The 21,749-nt window shown below is 43.1% G+C and overlaps 1 protein-coding gene across 10 annotated transcripts in view; it reads right to left on the bottom strand.

The window, feature by feature from the left end:
* The window catches only part of PDPK1 (3-phosphoinositide dependent protein kinase 1), a 96,788-nt gene that overhangs the window by 12,286 nt on the left and 62,753 nt on the right, over window positions 1–21,749 (bottom strand). For 9 of the 10 annotated variants that reach the window (XM_078854492.1, XM_078854490.1, XM_078854487.1 and 6 more), the window contains 5 exons: window positions 15,577–15,674; window positions 13,051–13,126; window positions 11,299–11,367; window positions 10,575–10,671; window positions 9,609–9,782 (listed from right to left, as the gene is read on the bottom strand). In XM_078854492.1, coding sequence (XP_078710618.1) covers window positions 9,609–9,782; window positions 10,575–10,671; window positions 11,299–11,367; window positions 13,051–13,126; window positions 15,577–15,674 — 514 coding nt within the window. The remainder of the gene's footprint in view (window positions 1–9,608; window positions 9,783–10,574; window positions 10,672–11,298; window positions 11,368–13,050; window positions 13,127–15,576; window positions 15,675–21,749) is intronic. The other variant, XM_078854489.1, reaches the window with a different exon arrangement.

Below are 21,749 nucleotides of genomic sequence, written 5' to 3' on the forward strand. Positions count from 1 at the left end.
ATGCAAGTGCCTGTCTCTGAGAAAGGGAAGGCACTTAGAACAACGGCCTCTCCCACTGGCTAGACCAGGCAAGGAGCTGCCTAGTGCGCTGATTTTTGTCGATTCCATTTCAAGGTGTCTCCCTCTCCCCGTTCATTGTATAGGGAATTTAGGCACCTAACTTTACTGTGTGGATCAGAGTGTTGTTTCTGTGATTTTCTAAGAGCCCAATTATTAGGCACCATGATGCTCATCATAGTAATGCCTAAATCCCTTTGTGGATTTCACCCACTGTCTTTTGATGCTCCTGCTGCGCAGCGTCCACACCACTCCTCATACAGTGGCATGTCTAAGCCTGTAATTTCAATCCAATCTGCTTTCAGTAAACATCTCACACCCTGTCTACTAGTAAAAGGTCAAAAGTTCCACAAGTGGGGAGCACAATGAGAAAGCTTTGGAAGGAATTCCAATGACACAATGGATCAATCAATAACTTCTGTTTGGAGATTCAGAAGGAACAAGGAAACTATGATAACATCTTAGAAATAAAGGGACCCACCCATTCAATGCCATAAACTTCTCAAGAGAGACAAGCTGGGTGAGGTAATACCTTTTATTAGACCAACTTCTGTTGGTGAGAGAGAAAAGCTTAACTTTCAAGCGACGGGAGAGCTCCTCCTCAGGTCTGGGCTCTGTGTAGCTCAAAAGCATGTCTCTCTCTCACCAACAGAAGTGAGCCCAATAAAAGATACTACCTCACCCGCCTTGTCTCTACTATCCTGGGACCAACAGGGCTACAACAACACAGCATAAAACCTCAAGAAAGATTGATGTGCTTTTACTGATTGCTACTAACTCCTGCACATTTCTGAGGACTCAACTGAATGCATTTGAATTGCTGTTTATAAGCAAATGTCACCAATATATGGAAATTGCATTAGTTCCTCAACTCCTAATGATTGCAGGCAAGGTTTGCACTTGTTTAACAGAAATAGGTGAGTTCATGTGAAAATTGGAGGTTACACTAATTAGAGAAACTATTAATCCTAGGAGTAGAAGGGTTAATCTTACTGACCTTTCTCCTTGTCTTAGAATACAGTTTCTCAAAAACAGGTACCATTCTTAAAGAAGCAAAAATCCCAATTTTTTTCCTGGTGAACTCTGAACACCCCTTAATTGGTAGTGAATCTTTTTAATGCTGATTTCCTGTTATCTCTTGCAAAAAGTGGTCTCTCTGCAGTGTGACAAACTTCAGCCTATTCTTGTTTCTGGGGTCTTTTCTTTATTAAGTCAGTTGCCCTGGTGTTATCAGGGATATCTTCACAGCAAGTGAAAGGGAGCTGATTTTACATTTTGGTGTGTTTTTGACTAAAAAAATTGTTATATGTAGATAATCTACTGTTATCTTAGTAAAATCTTGCAAGTAGGTATAGATATTACTCTGTCCCCTGATAGAACTGTTTATTGAACTTCCTCTAAACAAGGCACCCTGAAGAGTTACTATCTCACCTGGTTTAGTTTTAGATTGGAAGACTTAACTTATTGCTGAGATAATGATGTTGCTAGAATAGTTTGATTTCTTTGCATACAAAGCAAGGAACTAAAACAGGTACAGTCTGGGAGCACATATAATTCCGTAATCAAGTTAATGATAGAAAAATAAGAGAGGTATCATCCAATGTTCCCTCTAATTTTTTCCACCCATGTACAGAATACATTTTGTTATGTGCTTTGAGGTAATGTGCGGCTGTGCGCCACCAGTAGAACAGAAAACTTTTATTTTTTATTTTTATATTTTTTAAATAAAGTTACCAATAGGGATAATAACTCCAGACAGGACAGGTTAGGCATTGTAGAACTCACTACTCAAAGAATTAAATTTAAGTACAAGAGAGCAATAAAAATTATGAAATGCATAGACCAGTCCAAAAACCTCAAACAACAGCACTTTGAAAGAATAAAATCACAGAGAATATTTGTGCCTTGCAGGAAGTACCAAGAAGTAACACCACCACAAGTATGTCTGTCTGTCTGTGAAGTTTGAGAGAGACGCCATGCGCTGTCTCTTTAAGGCTCTCACTAACCAGAAGGCTGGTTCAGACCTCAGAGCTGTTTGAGTCCTGAGCCCTGTCCTCTCTCACCTGCTCTGTGGAGATCGGGTACAGGGGGTGCGGGAGGGGGACACTGACATCAGCACCCCCACTCTGCACAGCTTGCAGGAGGGTCCTGGGAGCAGCTGCAGGAGGGAGGGGCACCTGAACACATGCTGTGTGGCTCTGCTGATCAAGTGCACAGCACTTGATCACTCTTGGGAGTCCGCCTGACCGCACAGCTTAGAGGGAACACAGATGTCATCTGATTTGTAAAATATCTACAAAATCATGATTTCAATTATGTCACCCTCTGCAGCATGCCGGGGGGGGACTCTCTGCCCTCTCAGCTCCAGGTCTTCTGGCTCAGGGGCATGGAATAAAGATTTGGCTGCTTTGGAGAGGCACTTTCTGTGCCCTCAATGGCTGGAGGAGCTCACTCTCCCCACCCCCAGAAGAGCTCTGCACCCGCACTGATTGGGGGGGCCGTGCCTGGCTTGCCCCCATCTCTTGCGCACGCCTCTGCTCTATCTCGTGGAAATGTTGATAATACGTCATTGGAAATGGGTCGAGTTGGGTATAATTCAAAAGCCCTTTCCTCCCACAAACACAATAGTACCAAACATGACAAACCTAGAAGAATCATGTAGACATATATTTAAGAGAACACTTAAATATCAACATTTTTTCCAATTATACTTTAACACCGGCATGACAAACATGCAGCCCTCACCAAGTTAAATTCTAGCCCTCAACTGACTGTAATGCGATATCAGGTTAAGCTCGGAACAGGACACCCAAGTAATTTGTTTAATGTTACAGATTACTATAAATGGAAGGAGTGCTTCCAGTCCATTTGCTATCATTGTCAAAAAAGCAGTTCAGTGGTATTGATCATTAGCTTTGTTTATTATACCAAAAGGGTTGTAATGCAGCACTGGTTAAGACATCAGCATCTAGTCAGAAATTACTAGAATCCATGCACAAACAGTATGCACAGTTACATAACATAATTAATTACAATCCCAAAGTAATGTATTACAAAGTCCTTGTTTTTACATTGATCTTGGTCATTTTTAGGCATCAATGGGGAGATGAAGGGTACTGTAGCCCATAGGGCTAGCTTGCTTGCTTACATATCTTTTCTTATGGATCTGTTTGTTTTATTATAAGATATATAGATTTGTACTAGAGTATTTCTGGCATCTCTGGGCTGTTCTCTCTCTCTCTCTCTCTCTGTGTCTAGAGATTACCTATATCATTTGTGACATCTTCTAGTCCCTGTACAATCACAGGTTTCAGAGGGATAGCCATGTTAGTCTACATCAGCAAAAACAACAAGGAGTCCTTGTGGCACATTAGAGTAACACATTTATTTGGGCATAAGCTTTCATGGGCTAGAACCCACTTCATCATCAGATGCATGGAATGGAAAATGCATCTGAAGTGGGTTCTAGCCCATGAAAGCTTATGCCCAAATAAATGTGTTACTCTAAGGTGCCACAAGGACTCCTCGTTATTTTTGTACAATCACAGTCTCCAAAGGCACTTCCCTCTTCTCTATCTAAGGCGGACTCTGATGGAGGAGAGGGTCTCTTCCCCCCAGTCACCTCCTCTAAGAGCACGCTTGACTCAACCTCCTGCTCTGCCACTCTGGGACCTCTCTCTTCTGTTTGCAGACTGCTTGTAGCGACTTTCCTGATAACTTTCTCTTTTGACTCGCCCTAAAAGTCTCAGTCTCTGACTCTGCTCCTGAAGATACTTTGTCAGCCCGAGCTAATTCTCTCCTCCTCCTTCTAGTAATTGGCCCTGCAGGTGGGTCTATCTCCTACGGTTCAACCATACCAATGGGGATGGGAACCGATGCTGTCTCCTATCTCTGACAATCTTTGTCACCATCTGCAGCTCTTTATTTGCTCTCTCTCTCAAGGAGTTCTTAGCAGCGGGCATTTCCGTAGCCCTCTTATACTTCAGCGCTGTTGCTGTGTGCCAATTTGCCTTATCTCTAACACACTGCAAATCCAACTCCCTGGTTCGATCCACCAACTTACCATGGTTTGATTTATAGCTGTCCAGCGATCTTAGGCTGGCAGCCAGTCACTCCTGCCAACAGCAAGTTTTCTCGCCTGAGCCCTGTGCATAAGGCTGACTCCATTCTAACTTTTTCCTCACACTCCTGGCCCTTTTGGAAAAGTACTACTCATTCCTCTGAAGCTACACATGTAGCTGAGTTTTTTACCCCTGAATAGCATTTCTTCACAGAATGTACAGTCAACCTGTGGAACTCTTTGCCAGAGGATGTTGTGAAGGCCAAGATTATAACAGGGTTCAAAAAAGAACTAGATAAATTCATGGAGGATAGGTCCATCAATGGCTATTAGCCAGGATGTGCAGGGATGGTGCTCCTTAACTTTTTGCCAGAAGCTGGGAATGGGCAACAGGGGATGGATCACTTGGTGATTATCTGTTCTGTTCATTCCTTCTGGGGCACCCGGCATTGGCCACTGTTGGAAGACAAGATACTGGGCTAGATGGACTTTTGTTTTGACCCATTATGACTATTCTTGTGATCTATGTTTGGGAATCCCCAGTGGTTGAATGTGTGCTGTAGGACTCTTGTCTAACTAGCACTGTGGTCTTCTGAGAATTTCCTGTGCAATGAGTCTGCCCTGGTGTTCTGGTCTCCAGGTGGGTATGTGGTTGAGATGTCATCGTTGTGTTGGATAACTGGTGTACAATCCAGCACAAGTTTAGTGCTTTTGAGCATAGGCATTGTGACCTCACTCCCCCGTGTCTGTTGATGGGAAACATGCAGGCGATGTTGTCCGTCATTACTCTCATGGTCCTTCGTCTGATCAATGATAGAAAGAGTTGGCACACGTTGCAGACTGCCCATAGTTCTAGCAGGTTGATGTGCAATGTGGATTCTGATGGGGACCATCTGCTCTGCACCATGTGGGTCTGTAGATGTGCTCCCCAACCAATTAGGGAGGCATCGGTTGGCAGTATCAAGAACGGTGTGGGTTGGAGAAAGGGTACCCCGCCCATCCACACATTTTGGGGTTGTGTACACCAGTCTAATGAGGACTTGATCTTGACTGGTATAGATAGGAGTTTGTTTAGGCTGTGTCTGTGGGGTATGTACGCTGTCCATAGCATGCCTGGAGACCGTGCATGTGTAATCTGGTGTGTTTTACCACAAACATGGCTGCTGCCATATGGCCAAGCAGTTGTAAGCACATTCTGGCAAAGATCTGTAGGCTGGTTTTCATGGTGGAGATGAGACTATGGCTGAAAATCTGTGAGCTGGGAGGAAGGCTCGGGCTCGTTTAGCACCAAGCTGGGCCCCAATAAATTTCAGATGCTGTATTGGCGTCAATACTGATTTTTGTATGTTTATCTGGTGGTCTAGGTTCGAGAACAGGTCCATAATTTTTCTTATGGCTTCAACAGAGTCAATTCTGGTCAGAGCTTTGAGGAGGCAGCCATCCATGTATGAGAATATTACAATTCCTTGTTTGCCCACGTGTGCTGTCACCACCTCAAGGACTTTGGAAAATAGTTTGGACGCTGTAGAAAGGCCAAAGGGTAGAACCTTGCATTGGCAATGGTAGGACCCCAGGACGAATCTGAGGAATCACCTGGGGGAAGTGTTTATGGTGATATGGAAGCACACATCTTGGAGGTCGAGGGCCAAGAAACCATCCTGTTCCAGTGCTGGGATAATTGTTCATAGTATGACCATTCCGAAGTGTTGTAGTTTGACAAACTTGTTGAGGTTCCTCAAGTCTAGGATATATCTCCACTTGCCGGATTTCTTTTGGATAAGAAAATAGTGGGAATAAAAACCTCTCTCTCTGTGCTGGAAAGGGACCAGTTCTACAGATCCCAGTCACAAAAGGTGGTTTGTTTCTTCTTGCAGAAGGTGTTTGTAAGAAGAGGGACGGGAGGGGGCTAGGTGAATGGGAGAGAGAGGGAATGGAATAGAGTACTTTTTGTTGAAGATTTTTAAGACCCACTTGTCTGAGGTGATTTGTTGCCATGATGGGTAGAAAGGGGCCAAGCGGTTGCCAAACTGATGTGCTATTAAAGATGGTTGCACCAACTGGACCAAAGGGAGGCACCTCGGGACTTCAACCAAAGTTTAAAAATTGTTGTTTTGAGGTGGATGTGTCAGGCGTAGCCCCTTGTGCTGGTATCTGCCTGCTCTTAGGAGGATGCCTCTGTCACCTGCATTGTGTGTCACAACCGCCGCTGAGGAGTGAAATGTGTGGAGTGCAAAACCTTGGGTAGGCTGGTATCTACCCAGTCTTCTCTTTGGTGCTGGCTTATATATGTGGAGTGAATGGAGTGTAGCTCTGGAGTCCTTTACAAAACGTAGGGACTCGTCCGTGAGCTCAGCGAAGAGTTTATATCCTTCAAAGGGTAGATCCTTGACAGTGGTCTGCACCTCTCTGGAGAGCCCGGAGAGATGAAGCCATGATTCTCATCTCATCACAACCGATGTTGCAATAGTGTGAGCAGCTGTGTCTGCAGAGTCCAGAGAGGTTTGCAGTGCGTACAAGCCAGAAGTTGTCCTGTCACACCAGTGCCTGGAACTGCTCCTTTTCGTTGTCTGGGAGGTGTGGACAGAATTCCTGGAATTTGGAATAGTTTGCGATTATATTCGGCTAGAAGTGCCTCATAGTTAGTGATACTGAACTAGAGTATATCTGAAGAATATGCTTTACAACCAAAAAGAGGCCTAACCTCTTCCAGGCCCAGTTACAGGGGGTTATTCTAGAGTGATGTCGTCACCCCTTCTTTCGTACCGAATTGACAACAAGGGAGTTTGGAGTAGGGTGGGGGAAAAAAATTCCATGTCCTTAGTGGGGACACAGTATTTCTTGTCCACTTGCTTGTAGTTGGATATTGACACTGGGGTCTGCCAGATCGTTTTGGCGGGGTCCAATGGGGACTCATTGATCGGGAGTGCTATCTTTGAGAGCAACAGCACAAGTTGCTTGACAACTTCTTCAGAGGGATCTGAAGAAAATCCACAATCCTGTGGAACAGTTCTTGGAACAGTTTAAAATCATCCACCGATGCTGGAGGTGGTGGCATGATGCCTTCATTGGGGGACAATGAGAAGTGGATTGGTGGTGTAACCTCTTCCTCAGTTTCTTACTCCTGCACCTCTACTGCTTCTGGTTCAGAGTCAGGCAGTCTAGAGACTGATGAAGATGGAGAATGTAGTCGTCTCTGTCTCTGGTCTGTTGACAATTTGGGAAAATGCACCATACATGCAGCCCAGAGGGCCCAACAGGGCAAATGTGAGGAAACTGGCATATGGGGTTTCATCCATGGAGGCTCATACCAGAAACCTGGTTCGCTGCTAGACTCCTTTTGACATGGTCTCCCATAGTATTCTTACCAACAAGTTAAAGAAGTATGGGCTGGATGAATGGACAATAAGGTGGATAGAAAGCTGGCTAGATTGTTGGGCTCAACGGGTAGTGATCAATGGCTCCATGTCTAGCTGGCAGCCTGTATCAAGTGGAGTGCCCCAAGGGTCGGTCCTCGGGCCGGTTTTGTTCAATATCTTAAAATAAATTATCTGGAGGATGGTGTGGATTGCACCCTCAGCAAGTTTGCAGAGGACACTGAACTGGAAGGAGAGGTAGATACGCTGGAGGGTAGGGATAGAATACAGAGGGACCTAGACAAATTGGAGGATTGGGCCAAAAGAAATCTGATGAGGTTCAACAAGAACAAGTGCAGAGTCCTGCACTTAGGACGGAAGAATCCCATGTACCGCTGCAGACTAGGGACCAAATGGCTCGGCAGAATAGGATAGGATAGAAGTTCTGCAGAATAGGACCTAGGGGTTACAGTGGACGAGAAGCTGGATATGAGTCAACAGTGTACCCTTGTTGCCAAGAAGGCCAATGGCATTTTGGGATGTATACGTAGGGGCATTGCCAGCAGATGGAGGGACGTGATCGTTCCCCTCTATTCGACATTGGTGAGGCCTCATCTGGAGTACTGTGTCCAGTTTTGGGCCCCACACTACAGGAAGGATGTGGAAAAATTGGAAAGAGTCCAGCGGAGGGCAACAAAAATGATTAGGGGACTGGAACACATGACTTGTGAGGAGAGGCTGAGGGAACTGGGATTGTTTAGTCTGCGGAAGAGAAGAATGAGGGGGGGATTTGATAGCTGCTTTCAACTACCTGAAAGGGCGTTCCAAAGAGAATGGATCTAGACTGTTCTCAGTGGTAGCAGATGACAGAACGAGGAGTAATGGTCTCAAGTTGCAGTGGGGGAGGTTTAGATTGGATATTAGGAAAAACTTTTTCACTAGGAGGGTGGTGAAACACTGGAATGCGTTACCTAGGGAGGTGGTGGATTCTCCTTCCTTAGATATTTTTAAGGTCAGGCTTGACAAAGCCCTGGCTGGGATGATTTAGTTGGGGATTCGTCCTGCTTTGAGCAGGGGGTTGGACTAGATGACCTCCTGAGGTCTCTTCCAACCCTGATATTCTATGATTCCAGGTATCGAGGATGAGAAGATGATTCTCTGTGTGGATGCCCTTGATATGACGGTGGAGTGAGCAATGCAATGGAGTACTCCTCCTCTTCCTCCTCGCTAGAGAAGAGCGGTGCAGTCCTCAGTGGTGAAGGGGAGTAGTGTTGTGTCTCCAGAGAAGAGGCATGAGCTGCAGGAAGCTTGTTATGGAGAAGAGGCAACTCAGGTGTGAGAGATAAACAGGTCCCGTGGGTATCAAAACTCCTGTGGTAGCTGCAGGAGCATCCTCAGCATCAGTGGCTGCGTAGAAACTGGGGGCATTGTCGTTGCCAAGTGTATTCTCTTAAGTGGCCAGCAGATGGTGCCGAAGGTCATGTTGGTGCAGAGGACTTCATCAGTGCTGAGGGCTTGGTCGATGCCAAAGCACTCAGAGTTATTTTAGTTGAGGTGGTCAGCACCGATTTCAAAATTCTTGCACTGTCCTTCTTGGGTCCAAACGACAGCGTTTCTGTCTGTGGTCCTTGGACCTCCCCTTAGCACCGATACTGGAGGTGCGCTGATGGATGTTGGAGCGAAGTCTCACCCCTGAAGATGTTGAGTCTACTGACCTTGCAGGGGATGCCTTTCTCTGAGGCAGCTCCTTAGAGGGTGAACTAGTGGCCCATTTCTTTTCATCTGGGTGAAAAAGAATAGACTCTCTCTTGGTGGTATGTGGCGAATGAGGGTTGGCTGATGGTCATGCTGATGGCGATTGTCACGTGAGAGGCATCGGGGCCAGGGTCTGAGGTTGGCCAGAGAGAGCTCTCCATTAGTAAAAAAGTTTTAGCCTCTGGACTGAGCCTTCAATTTGAAGCAGTGAGTACACTTTTGCGAGATGTATCTCTCATGAGACAGTATATGCACCGTGAGTGACCGTCACTCACAGGGATGGCCTCATGACAGAATAGTTTTAATAAAAATATTATCTTGGCAAGAATTAATCTGCTGTATGTAAAGGTCTCAAATTGCAATACAGCACAACTGACACTTACATTTCCATAACAATCCTCATCATCTTCGGACATAGCGGGTAAATATGCTGTGAGCTTTGGGGGTATCTGATGATGCAGATTCTCCCATGTAATGGATTCAAAGAATGGATGAGCCTTAAGAGGTCCATACCCTCCCATTTCTTCACAGCCTAATCTCTTTGTAGCATCCAGAACCTGGACAAGTTAAAATGAAGTTAGTACTTCTTTAAAATAATAGAAAGTAGTTTAAAAACAAATTTTAACTTTATAACAGCACAATGGCAATCCCTTCTGTGTTTTAACAGGCACATTAACATGCTGAACCCTGTGACTGTTAGTCTGGCCAGCTTTAACAAATATGCACCGACTAAAAAGGTAAATATTTTCTGCAAGTTCATTTCACTCTTGCTTCTAATCCTCATTGATAAGACTGCACTTTTTTAATCCTCACACTTTAAACATCTTACCATAATTCTATAGCAGGTATACTTACAATGGTGTGCGATATGGGTTAAGTACTCTGAAATGCAATGCAAATTAACTCTAATTTTACCAATAACGAAGCTAGTTATGTCTAATAACTAAAGAGAGATGTTTTCAGACAAATAGTTTCTCTCTTGGCAAATTGTATGATGCATTAAGAGTATAAAAAGTCTGTAAATTTGTGCTATAAGTCTGATGTATTGTTTTGTGTGATTATCTAGAATAATTTGTTTCAACTTGACTAATAGATGTGTTCCCCGTACACACACTTTCTTCACAATTCAGAAGAAAGTAAATTTAAAATGCTGTTTAGTAACCGATGCTTACTTTCAATATGACAAGTTTTCTCCCTATATGGCCAAGAACTTTAGGTTTCTTGTTAGTTTAAAGGGGGTTTGAGAATTTATAGTTAGTTTGGATACAAATGTAGGAAAACTTCATACATTCAGCACGTTATGCAGTTCCTATGTAATTTATTCATCTGACAATATAATGAATATTTACCAAAAGCTTTTCCACAAGGTCTTTTGCCTTGGGGAAGAATTTTTCTGGGAAGTCATATTCCAACTTAATTATCTTCTGAAATATAAGATATTCATTGCTGCAAGAAAACAAGTATAATATTTAGTCATCAGATGTTACCTAGGATACTTTTATCCTGGCATTACACAAGCCAAATAGTATAAAGATTTTTTTTTTTAAATCCATTATTCTTTAAATGTTAAGGGCCAGATTCCAGCCTGCCCCTGTGAGGATGCTCAAAGACGACCAGAGGGAGAGCACAAGAAGCTTTCTCTCACCTTAACAGCCCTGAGCAAGGGATAGACAAAATTCATAAAGGGAGAATAATTCCCTACTTTTTAGACCCATTTGGGTACTAGATGCCTGAATGGGGGCAGGAATGCGGAAGTGAGCACAACTGACTCAGTATAGAGATGGGAGTGTGCTATATCCTCTTCATGGATTTGGTAGCCACCATGGTGATGCGAACTGCATGGGAGCCCCTGGAGAATTTTGACTAGCTCATGGGGACTCCTGGCTGCAGCAAGAGCACAATCTAGCCCAAAATCATTAAAGTAGTAGATATATTGAACAATGGTTGAAATCATTAATGAAAACATTCAGGGAATACTGTAGTTAATTTCCCTTGAAAACTGCAATTTAGTGAAAACTGAAACAAAAAACAAAACTGTAGTTTACATACAAGATATGATTTGAAGTCTCTTACCCAGCTCTAAATGGTGGCAATCCGGCTACAAGCTGGTATATTATACATCCAAGAGCCCAGAGGTCAGAACTTTAAAGGAAGGGGGAAAAAGAGGAAAAAAAAACAAACCAAAAAACCACATACTAGTTACTGTCCTCGTACAGTAAGCCTGTATAATTTAAGTTAGACAGCATTTCTTATTCTCAACTTCTACCAGTCAGGATACCAGTAACACATACAGCCAATGGAACAGACTTGAATTCAGCACGATCCACACACTCTTCTTACTACATTATTTGGCAAGAAAAGCAGCTAACAAAACTGGCTATAAAGAAAAGTTGTAGCTATACTCTGACAAAGGAATATATATGACAAAGGAAAACAGTAACCACTTCATAGTACATAACCCAAGTATACATCTAAGCTTGCTTGTTCCTAAAACACTGCCAGACAGCATACCTGACAGATCAACCAAAGGAACAGGAAAGCAACTACTGTTACAATCTAAGGCACTGATTTGGATACAGCTGTGTGTGCTCCTCAAGAACTACTTCCCGCTTCCCCATGTCTTTAGACAAAACTCCTACAATCACAAAACAAATCTTTCATTGAAGACTTTCATTTATGTCCAAAAGGTTAATGAGACTAAACAGCATTTGAGGCACTTTTTAGAAGAATCACTCTGTAGCAAGATCTTTTTGATATGCTGGCTTGAAAAGCTGATTAATCACTTTACCGCAACATACATTGCGCCTACTTTGGTGAAAGACTTAGCATTAGCCCTATCCTAAAAAAGAAAAGTTATCTAAAGAGCCTACCCCAACTCAGAAAATACAAGCTCCTTGTAAAGACAGAGTGGATAATGAAAAGGAGTACTTGTGGCACCTTAGAGACTAACCAATTTATTTGAGCATAAGCTTTTGTGAACTACAGCTGGATAATGTCACTTCTAAAAGGAGATGGGTAACCTTCTAAAAAGTCCTTCACTAACCAAACTCTCTAAAGCAGTGAATACAGAAGGTATAATACTTAGCTGCATTATTTTAAAGCTGTAATATATACCTATTTCTAATCACTAATTTTCTGTTGTGGTGAGAGAATAGCCATATATCACAGGCTAAAACTGACTATGCAGGGTGGACAGAGACCAAGCTGCATGGGATTCCTATGTGAAAAAGATCTTAAGGGTGAAGCTGTGAGAGACGCAAAGCTATCTCCTGGACTATACAAGAGCTCATGTGGAGCTCAGTGAAAACACAAGTGGACTGAAGGACCAGACCTGTGGACTAAATAACTTAACTGCAAGGAGGGGGTGGGGAGTCATGACTCTCCTACCTATAGGAAAGGCAAAACATTTTGTTGAATTTACAACAGAAGTTGCTCATGTTGGAGCTGACTTATGTTCAAAATGGACTGAGAAAGGGTGATGGCTCTTTGGATGCAAGACCATGTCTAAAACTTTTTGGTTTATTATTATAATATTTTCAGGACGTATAGCCTTTTCACCATCAACTTCCTTCTCACTACAGTACTGAGGTTGTGTCATAAGTCACTATGTCTGTAGAACCCAGAACTCACGAGCAATCCAGTAAGCCAGTGCTCACACATGGAATAACATTTGCCAAAAAGGAAATGTATTTTGATTTAAAATAACCAAGAGATGCTAAAGCAACATTTTGTAAAAGTAGAAGATATTTTAAATAAATATTTTAAAAGAGGAAAAAATTGTAAGCTAAGTCCATAAAATTCTCTACGAACACAAAGACTACTTACCTTTTGCAGGCAGATTTTTCTGTCAATAATTCCGGAGAAACGTATTGCGCTGTCCCTACAAATGAGTTTGCTCGTGCTGGGAGAAAAGGGAAAGAGATAAGTAAACCCTTAGTTAGATAAACCAAAATTTTATCTATTGAATAGTATGTAAGGCTACAGAACCCACCCAAATTCTGTGTCTACAGTAAGTACTTTTTTTTGGATAGGCAATTACAAAAATTTTTCCCTCCACTTTTATTCTTGGTAGAGGGTAGGCAAATAGGCATTTTGACTGGGCTAGCAGATTTTAACAGTTTTGCCAGACTGTGCTACAGGATATTACAGTTCAAATATGTTGGAGTTATCACATCTCTTAAAAAGGAGCTCATTCAGCTTGTGTTCTGTTACTTTGTGTTTCCTGCCTCTTCCCAGTGCCTAGCACTTTATAAGCTACACTCCTGGCACCCAGCATAGTATACAGCACACCTGCTGGGCTCCTCTGATGTTGCTAGCTTGTGCTGCACCTAATCCATTGCTTCACTCGTAGCACATACATCACTCGCCAGAAAACAAACCTGTTGGATGAACGGCAAGACTGTCTGGTGTCACTGGAGGGCATATTTTGTGGTGGCACCAGGCCACAAAGATTTGCATTGAGGGAGGAAGAGAAAGTGCTACAGGAAGCAAAGAACCCCATTCCATTTACATTTAGCAACTCTTGACAGTAATTTGGAGAATCTTGGCCCTGAACACACAATACTTGGGAATTACTCCTTTCTGCCCCCTCCTCTCTGAGGAGTACTAAACAAGCCATGAGCATAAGTTCAAATAGTTACTCAAAATTCTTCCTCAGGACAGTGCCTTGTTATAGTCAGTACTATATTCTATATTCCTTTACCTAAATTAAGGATGTATATTGCATAAAAAGACACATGATGGCTTTGTGTTCACCTCATGCTATTCTTACTTTTCAGTTTATTGAAGAGCAAGGCAAATCAGCAAGTTGTTACAATGCACAGCAGTTTCAAGGCAACCTTTAAGATGGTTAGTTATTAATAACTCTTATCCAAGTCTTTCTTTTTGTTGATAAATTGTATAGTCAATTGCTTGACCACATTTTAGTTTATTATGAAATATATTCAAGAGACCAAATAATTAATGTCAGTCAGGTTTTTTGCTGTGACACAATAAAAATATAGTATAGTAAAAAGTTTTATATGATACCAGTCTCCAGGAAGCAGTCTCATACAGCGTTGTTACGTTCACCTTAAACAGAAGGTGTGCTCCCAAAGTTACGCCCCTAAAGCCATCTTTTTATACCCTACTTATTTACAAATACAAGGTATTATGTACATCACAAACTAAATTTAACCAATCAGCTTTCTACCTAATTTTTCTGGTAGTATGGTGTACCTCTTATCTTTCTGTTCTAAACACAGGCATTTGAAATACCAGGAGTGTGACAGCACCTCCTAGGTTTGTACTAGGATACAACAATCCTATATCTTATCCTCTTCCTTTGGGACATTCCAATACTGGCCTGTGAGAGTAACTCTGTACCTGCTCGGTAAAAAAATAAAAATAAAAAAAATCAAATCATAGGAAAGTTGTCAGGATCAGGACAAACAAGACAGGAGGTACACCATACTACCAGAAAAACAAGGCAGAAAGCTGATTGGTTAAATGTAGTTTGTAACAATGTACATGGTACCTTGTACTTGTAACAGATAGGGTATAAAAAGTATAGAGTTATATAGGTAACTATATATACACTACACTACACTACACACACACACACACACACACACACACACACACACCAGCCACCATATATTGGTCAACATTTCCTTGTCTGAAATGTTTAAAAACACACTACAGTACAATCTCACAGACCCTGCCATTACACAGAAGATTGTTTTTAAGAAAAACTATTACAAATTAAATCCCCAAATGGTGGACGTTTCCCAGTATGTTATCTCAATATCACAGTAGTCATCAGCAAAAGCCAGCTTAATGCTAGTTATATTGTTTTAAAAATACCAAAACAAGACCTCAGGAAGTTTAAATACCCTGTGTTTTCAGTAATAATCTACCATCAATTGCACCAAAATATCTGCCTCTCTCTCACATTTTAATTTAAGTCACTGCCATGGGAGACATCCTAGCATATATAATCAGAAAAGACAAGAGGTTTTTCTTGTCAGACAGCCAGAAGGATATACTGTTTTGTTTCTTTTCTTCAGAAACACAGAATAAATAATTAAGCTCCCTTTCCTATATTTTAAACTGGAGAGAAAATTGGCTTTATTCAAAACAAACTCTACCAGTTCTAAATCCACACTTTATGAGCCGATCCACCCAAGCAGAAGTTTAAAGTCAGAATTGTTTTAGGACAACAAAACTATATCTCGACTATGGTATAGTCACATGCAGTGTTCAAAGTCAAGGATAGTTTAACTTAAATTCAAGAGATTTACATTTTAGGGAACTACTTTTTCTTGAGTAGTTCACTGGGATACAGGATCAGAGATATGAACAATTGCATACCTTGTCTACTATCTGCAGATAATACTTTTGCTGTTCCAAAGTCTGTTATTTGAATGTGCATCTCTTCATTTAGCAAAATGTTCTCTGGCTTAAGGTCCCTGAAAAAGGTGGAGTCTCAAATTTAAAATTAAACATGTGAAAACCAGATATCACATTTCAATTCTGAAGCTAACAATATCCTTAACATGTATTCTGCAGGTCATAGCACTATATATACAAAGCTTTGTACATATAAATTAATCCATCAAGAAACCACAGGAATTGTGTAAATACTATTGTGGCAATTTTTATTTGACCTGGGGGAATCAACATTTAGAGTGGGGATAGCAGATTTCATAAAGCCCACGAATTTTTCCAATCCTTCTAAAAGTTAAAAGGAGTTAATCACAAAATGGAGGTCAACATGCATCTCACTTGTTCAAAAAAATCTACCAAAAAGAGTAGGACAATTGTAAACCTTATATTTAAAGAACATATGAGACTGATATGGTAATACAGATGTGAAATTTACACTACTTGACTAGAACACAAAACATCACTAAGTATGAAATATCACTGGCCCAAGAATGATCATCCCACAAAACTGAATGAATGGGACAAATGAAAACTATACTAAGGCCATAATTGTGCAAACTTCACACATGGACTTCTGCAGGCTTCCAGTTGTGATAAAAAACAAGACCATGTCAACCAACCAACACCTAGCTGCTGCAGGATTCTGTAGTTAAAACTTAAAGTGGTTCTACTTAAGAGTGAACATGAAAAACAGCACTGTAGGGTTTCACACTTATTGTGTCATTGTTGTATCAAAATTTCCCCAGTTTACAAGAGTTTTTGTTTTTTTTTTAAAAAAGCAAGCGTTCTTCTAAGTGCTAGCCCTGAAAACTAAGACTGAGATCTGAAAGTCAAGCTGGGGTCTTTCTGGCTCGTGCTTCATCAGTAAAAACTTTGCAAGTTCAATGCTGCTTTCAGTAACCCTTGTGCAATATGATTTTCCTCAGATCATGCGCCAGTTAGGTCTGTGCAACAAAATGATTTTTAATGGCAGATTTCAACCAAAGAGCAGAATTTGGTGGCAATGCAACTGCGTAATTCTGTTAATGACGCATAAACCAGAAGGTAGGCCAGTTCATTCCCGCACAGTCATTTCAACTCTGCAGAGCTGACAGCAGTGAAAACTGATTGAATACACACAGGAAACAGATCTGCTGAAAAAGTAAGGTTACTTATGTTACAGCAACTCAAGTTATTTGAGATGTCTTTGTCCATACAAATCCCACTGTTTGTGTAGGCCTCTCCATGCATGCAAGTCCAGAATCTTTTAGCTAGCAGTGGCCACTGGAAGATTGGCATTAGGGTGTGCAGGGCACATGTACGTCTTTTCCCCCACTTACAAGTGCATAAAGGGTGGAGCAGTCCCAACTACCACTCAGTTCCTTCAGTAATATTGATATCTAGGAGGACAACTCTGTTAGTAGGGAATGATGGCAGGTCATAGGAGCCATATGGATGAAAGCATCTTGAAGAAATTTCTCACCTTGTGCAATAATGATGGTTCTTCAAGATGTGTCCCCCTATGGGGGCACCACCATAGGTGTGTGTGCATCCCTGCACTGCTGATCGGAGAACTTCAGTAACAGTGTCCATTAGAATCATAGAATATCAGGGTTGGAAGGGACCTCAGGAGTTCATCTAGTCCAAACCCCTGCTCAAAGCAGGGCCAATCCCCAACTAAATCATCCCAGCCAGGGCTTTGTCAAGCCTGACCTTAAAAACTTAAGGAGGGAGATTCCCCACCTCCCTAGGTAATGCATTCCAGTGTTTCACCACCCTCCTAATTTTTCCTAATAAAAAAAAGCTTTTCCTAAACCTTTTCCAACCTAAACCTCCTCCACTGCAACTTGAGACTATTACTCCTTGTTCCGTCATCTGCTACCACTGAGAACAGTCTAGATCCATCCTCTTTGGAAACCCCCTTTCAGGTAGTTGAAAGCAGCTATCAAATCCCCCCTCATTCTTCTCTTCCGCAGACTAAACAATCCCAGTTCCCTCAGCCTCTCCTCATAAGTCATGTGTTCCAGTCCCCTAATATTTTTGTTGCCCTCCGCTCGATGTTTTCCGATTTTTCCCACATCCTTCTTGTAGTGTGGGGCCCAAAACTGGACACAGTACTCCAGATGAGGCCTCACCAATGTCGAATAGAGGGGAACGGTCATGTCCCTCGATCTGCTGGCAATGCCCCTACTTATACATCCCAAAATGCCATTGGCCTTCTTGGCAACAAGGGTACACTGTTGACTCATATCCAGCTTCTCGTCCACTGTAACCCCTAGGTCCATTTCTGCAGAACTGCTGCCTAGCCATTCGGTCCCTAGTCTGTAGCGGTGCATGGGATTCTTCCGTCCTAAGTGCAGGACTCTGCACTTGTCCTTGTTGAACCTCATCAGATTTCTATTGGCCCAATCCTCTAATTTGTCTAGGTCCCTCTGTATCCTATCCCTACCCTCCAGCATATCTACCTGAATATGTACTCTCTCTCCTTGTGCTGTGCCATGAGGCTTGTCAGCATGCGTGGGCTAACCCCTGTCTGTTCCTTCTCTACCGCAAGAACTCTAAAGTAGAGGGTAGGAGGGTGAGTTGTGGAGCACCTATAGGGGCATGCATCTCAAAGAGCCACCGTTACTGCATGTAATAGGGCCCCCTTTGCTCCTGCCTCTGCTCTGTTCCAAAAACCACTCAGAGACCTTCTGTCTCAGCAATCACCAGTGCAGTTTATTTACAGGGTGCAATTCCCACCACCTTCTCAACACATACAGCTTGGGGGTTTCAGTCTGAAGGACTTTCCAGCCTCTGCAGCCAGGAGAGAAGAGCTACCACTCTCCTTCCACTCTCTGCCTTCCCCCTTTGTCTGCCCCCCGGCTTCCTTCCTCTGAGGCTTTTATGGAGCCCCAGACTAATTAGGCTGGCAGCCACTTCCCTTTTGTCAATCAGGTTCAGGTTTCTCTAGTCAGCTCCAATTTCCTTAACTGGAGCTGGCGTGACATAGGGCTGGCTCAGGTGTTCCTGCCCAGCACCCTGCCACACTGCACAAAGTGAGTAACTTCCTCTTATGCTTCGAGTAGTGTCCCTATGGGTGCTCTACTGTCAGTGACAGCGACGTGGAGCTGAAGATGGCACTGAAGGTGGAGTCCCCAGTAATTGCATAGTGTTCTGCGAAAGTGTGGACTGACGCCCATGTTGCCACTCTACATATCTCTGAGATAGAGATTCTTGAAGGTGACAGAAGAAGAGATAGACTTGGTGGAGTGTGCATGAATAGTCTGGAGGGGTCACGATGCAAACTTGGTAACACTGTCTGATGCAATTCAAGACTCACTTGGAGCGCCTTTGGGCTAATATTGCGGAGACCGTGGATCTTTTCACGATGGAGAGGAAAAGCCTAGGGGACGTCTTGAAGGCCTTCATCCTATGCAAGTAGAAGGCCAGGGCTCTCCTGACATCTAGAGCATGTAATATAGCCTCCCTCCTGTCCTGGTGAGCCTTGAAGTAGAAGACTGGAAGGTGAATCAATTGATTTATGTGAAACAGAGAGATTACCTTTGGGATGAATTTTGGATATGGCCTGAGTGTAACCTTGTTCAGAAAAAAAAAACCAAAACACTGTGTGGAGGGTTGAGCCGTCAGAGCTGCTCTCTCTCCCGTTCTCTTGACTGAGATAATTGCTACCAGGAAGGCCATTTTCATTGATAGGTGCATCAACAAACAGATGGCCATGGGTTCAAAAGGAGGCCTAGTCAGTTCTTTCAACACCAGGTTTAGGTCCCACATAGGGATAGGAAGCGGAGGCTGTGGGAAAAGATTTACTATACCTCTAAGAAACCTTTTAGTAGTTAAGTCTGACAGCACTGAGTAGCCCTCTACAGGTTGGTAGAAAGTTGTTATAGCCACTAAGTGACCCCGAAGAGGGCTTAGAGATAGTCCTGACCATTTTAGGGTCAAAGCATAGTCTAGGATATGCGGAAGAGTTGTAAATGTTGGGGAGATTTATTAGTACTTGCACCAAACCTGAAACCTGGACCATTTCTGCAGGTAAGTATGTCATGTCGAGGACTTCCTATTGTGTAACAGTACCTCTTGTACCTCCCTTGAACAGAAGCTTTCTCGGTGTTGGAACCAAGCAGAAGCCATGCCTTGATGCAGAGAATCCCCAAGTTTGGATGTTGGGTACATCCTCATTCTGCAAGAGGAGGTGTGGGATGGCCATAAGAGGAATCAGCAGGAACACCATGAGCTGTACCAGGTCTGTCTTGGCCAAGTAGGAGTAATCAAAATGACACCATCCCTTTTTTATTTTCAGCAGGACCTTCAAAGGTAGGGGAAATAGAGGAAAGGCAGAGAGAAGGTCCTTGTTCCAGGGGAGGAGGAGTGCTGTCCCATCCCCGTTCTGGAGCAGTAGCGTGGACATTTCTTGTTCAGGCAAATGGCGAAAAGGTCTGTGGATGGCGTCCCCCATCGTCTGAATAGGCTGTGAAGCATTGTCAGATGCATCTCCCTCTCATGGTCGTGTGGGAATTTGCAACTGAGATTGTTCGCTACTGAGTTTTGTGCACCTAGGAGGTAAGCCATACACAGTGTAACATTGTGGGAGATGCACCATCACTTCTGCGCATAAGGAGGGTGACTGGTTTCTCTCACCAATTGATGTAGTACATATAGGCTATGTTGCCTGTTAGAATCTTTGTGCGAGATTCTGTGATCAGCAGGAGGAAATGGGCGCAGGCGTTCCTGACTGCTCTTAGCTCGAGGAGATTGACATGAAGGGATATCTCCGCCAGCGACCATTTGCCTTGTGTTGTGAGGCTCTTTAGATGTGCACCCCACCCTATGAATGAGGTACCAACGGTGAGGAACAATGATGGTGACGTCTGCTAGAAGGGAACCCCTTTGCAAATGTTGGCTGGGTCCTTCCACCAGTCTAAGCAGTTTTTGACCCTGGTGGGTGGTGACAGGGATTTGTCCAGCCTGTCCTTGTTTGATCTGTAAACGAAGCTGACTCACATTTGGAGGCATCACATGTGAAGCATGGCATGTAGTATTACCGCCATGCATGCTGCCATATGCCCCAAGAGTTGGAGGCAGAGCCTGGCTGGTATTTGTGGGCAGTTTGAACAGTGTCTATGAGAGTTACTAAGGATAGGAACCTGTGTTGAAGGAAGAGGGCTTTGGACTTTAACGAATTACGGTCAGCCCCTATGAATTTCAGGTGTTGCAGTGGAGTGACTGTTGACTTTTGGTGTTGATCTGTAGACCCAGTTCCGTAAACAAGTGTACTGTAGCTTCATTGACTTGGTGAGCCTCTTAGAGACATCAGGCTCTGAGGAGGCAATTGTCCAGTTAAGAGTAGATCATTATCCCTTGAGAACGTAAACAAGCAACCACTGAGAGAACATTTAAAATACTTTTGGGGTCGATTATAGCCCAAAGGTTAGCACTCTATACTGGTAATGGTCATGTCCCAGAGTCAATCGGAGAAAACATCTCTGAGCCAGTAGGACTAAGATATTAAAATAGGTGTCCTGGCGGTCGAGTGCCAACAACCAAACAGTCTCCCTGTTCCAACCTTGGAATGATTGTTGATAGAGTGACCATCTTGAATTTTTGAGCCTTGAAAAAATGTTGAGAGCCCAGAGGATTAATATGGGTTTCCAGCCTCCCTTCCTTTTGGGTATTAGGAAATAACGAGAGTAGAACTTTTTGCCTCGTAGATGTCAAGGTACTGGTTCTATGGCTCCTAACTGGAGGAGGCAATCTATGTTTAGTTGTAGTAAACTCTCATGAGAAGGGTCCCTGAAGAGGGATGTGGAAGGTGTTGTGGAGAGTGTAGGGAGGTAAAATGGATCGAAGTACCCAGTTTGAAGGATCTGTAGGACCCATTGATCTGTTATGCATTCCCAGGCACTTTGGAATGTTGCCAGATCGGTGGCCAAATGGTTGTGGAATGATGGTCAGCTGTGTCAATCGGGGGAGAGAGTGTGGTCTAAAGGCATTTGAAGTGCTTATCTGCTAGAAGGATTGCCTCTTTGCAAGAGAGGCATTTCTTGAAGCCCGGTGAGCCCGGCATACCCTGCTGGGGAAGGAGTCCCCAAAGAGGAAAAAGGCAGGAAAGAAACTGA

The sequence above is a fragment of the Lepidochelys kempii genome, chromosome 10, assembly GCF_965140285.1.
Source record: "Lepidochelys kempii isolate rLepKem1 chromosome 10, rLepKem1.hap1, whole genome shotgun sequence".
Classification (NCBI taxonomy): Eukaryota; Metazoa; Chordata; order Testudines; family Cheloniidae; genus Lepidochelys; species Lepidochelys kempii.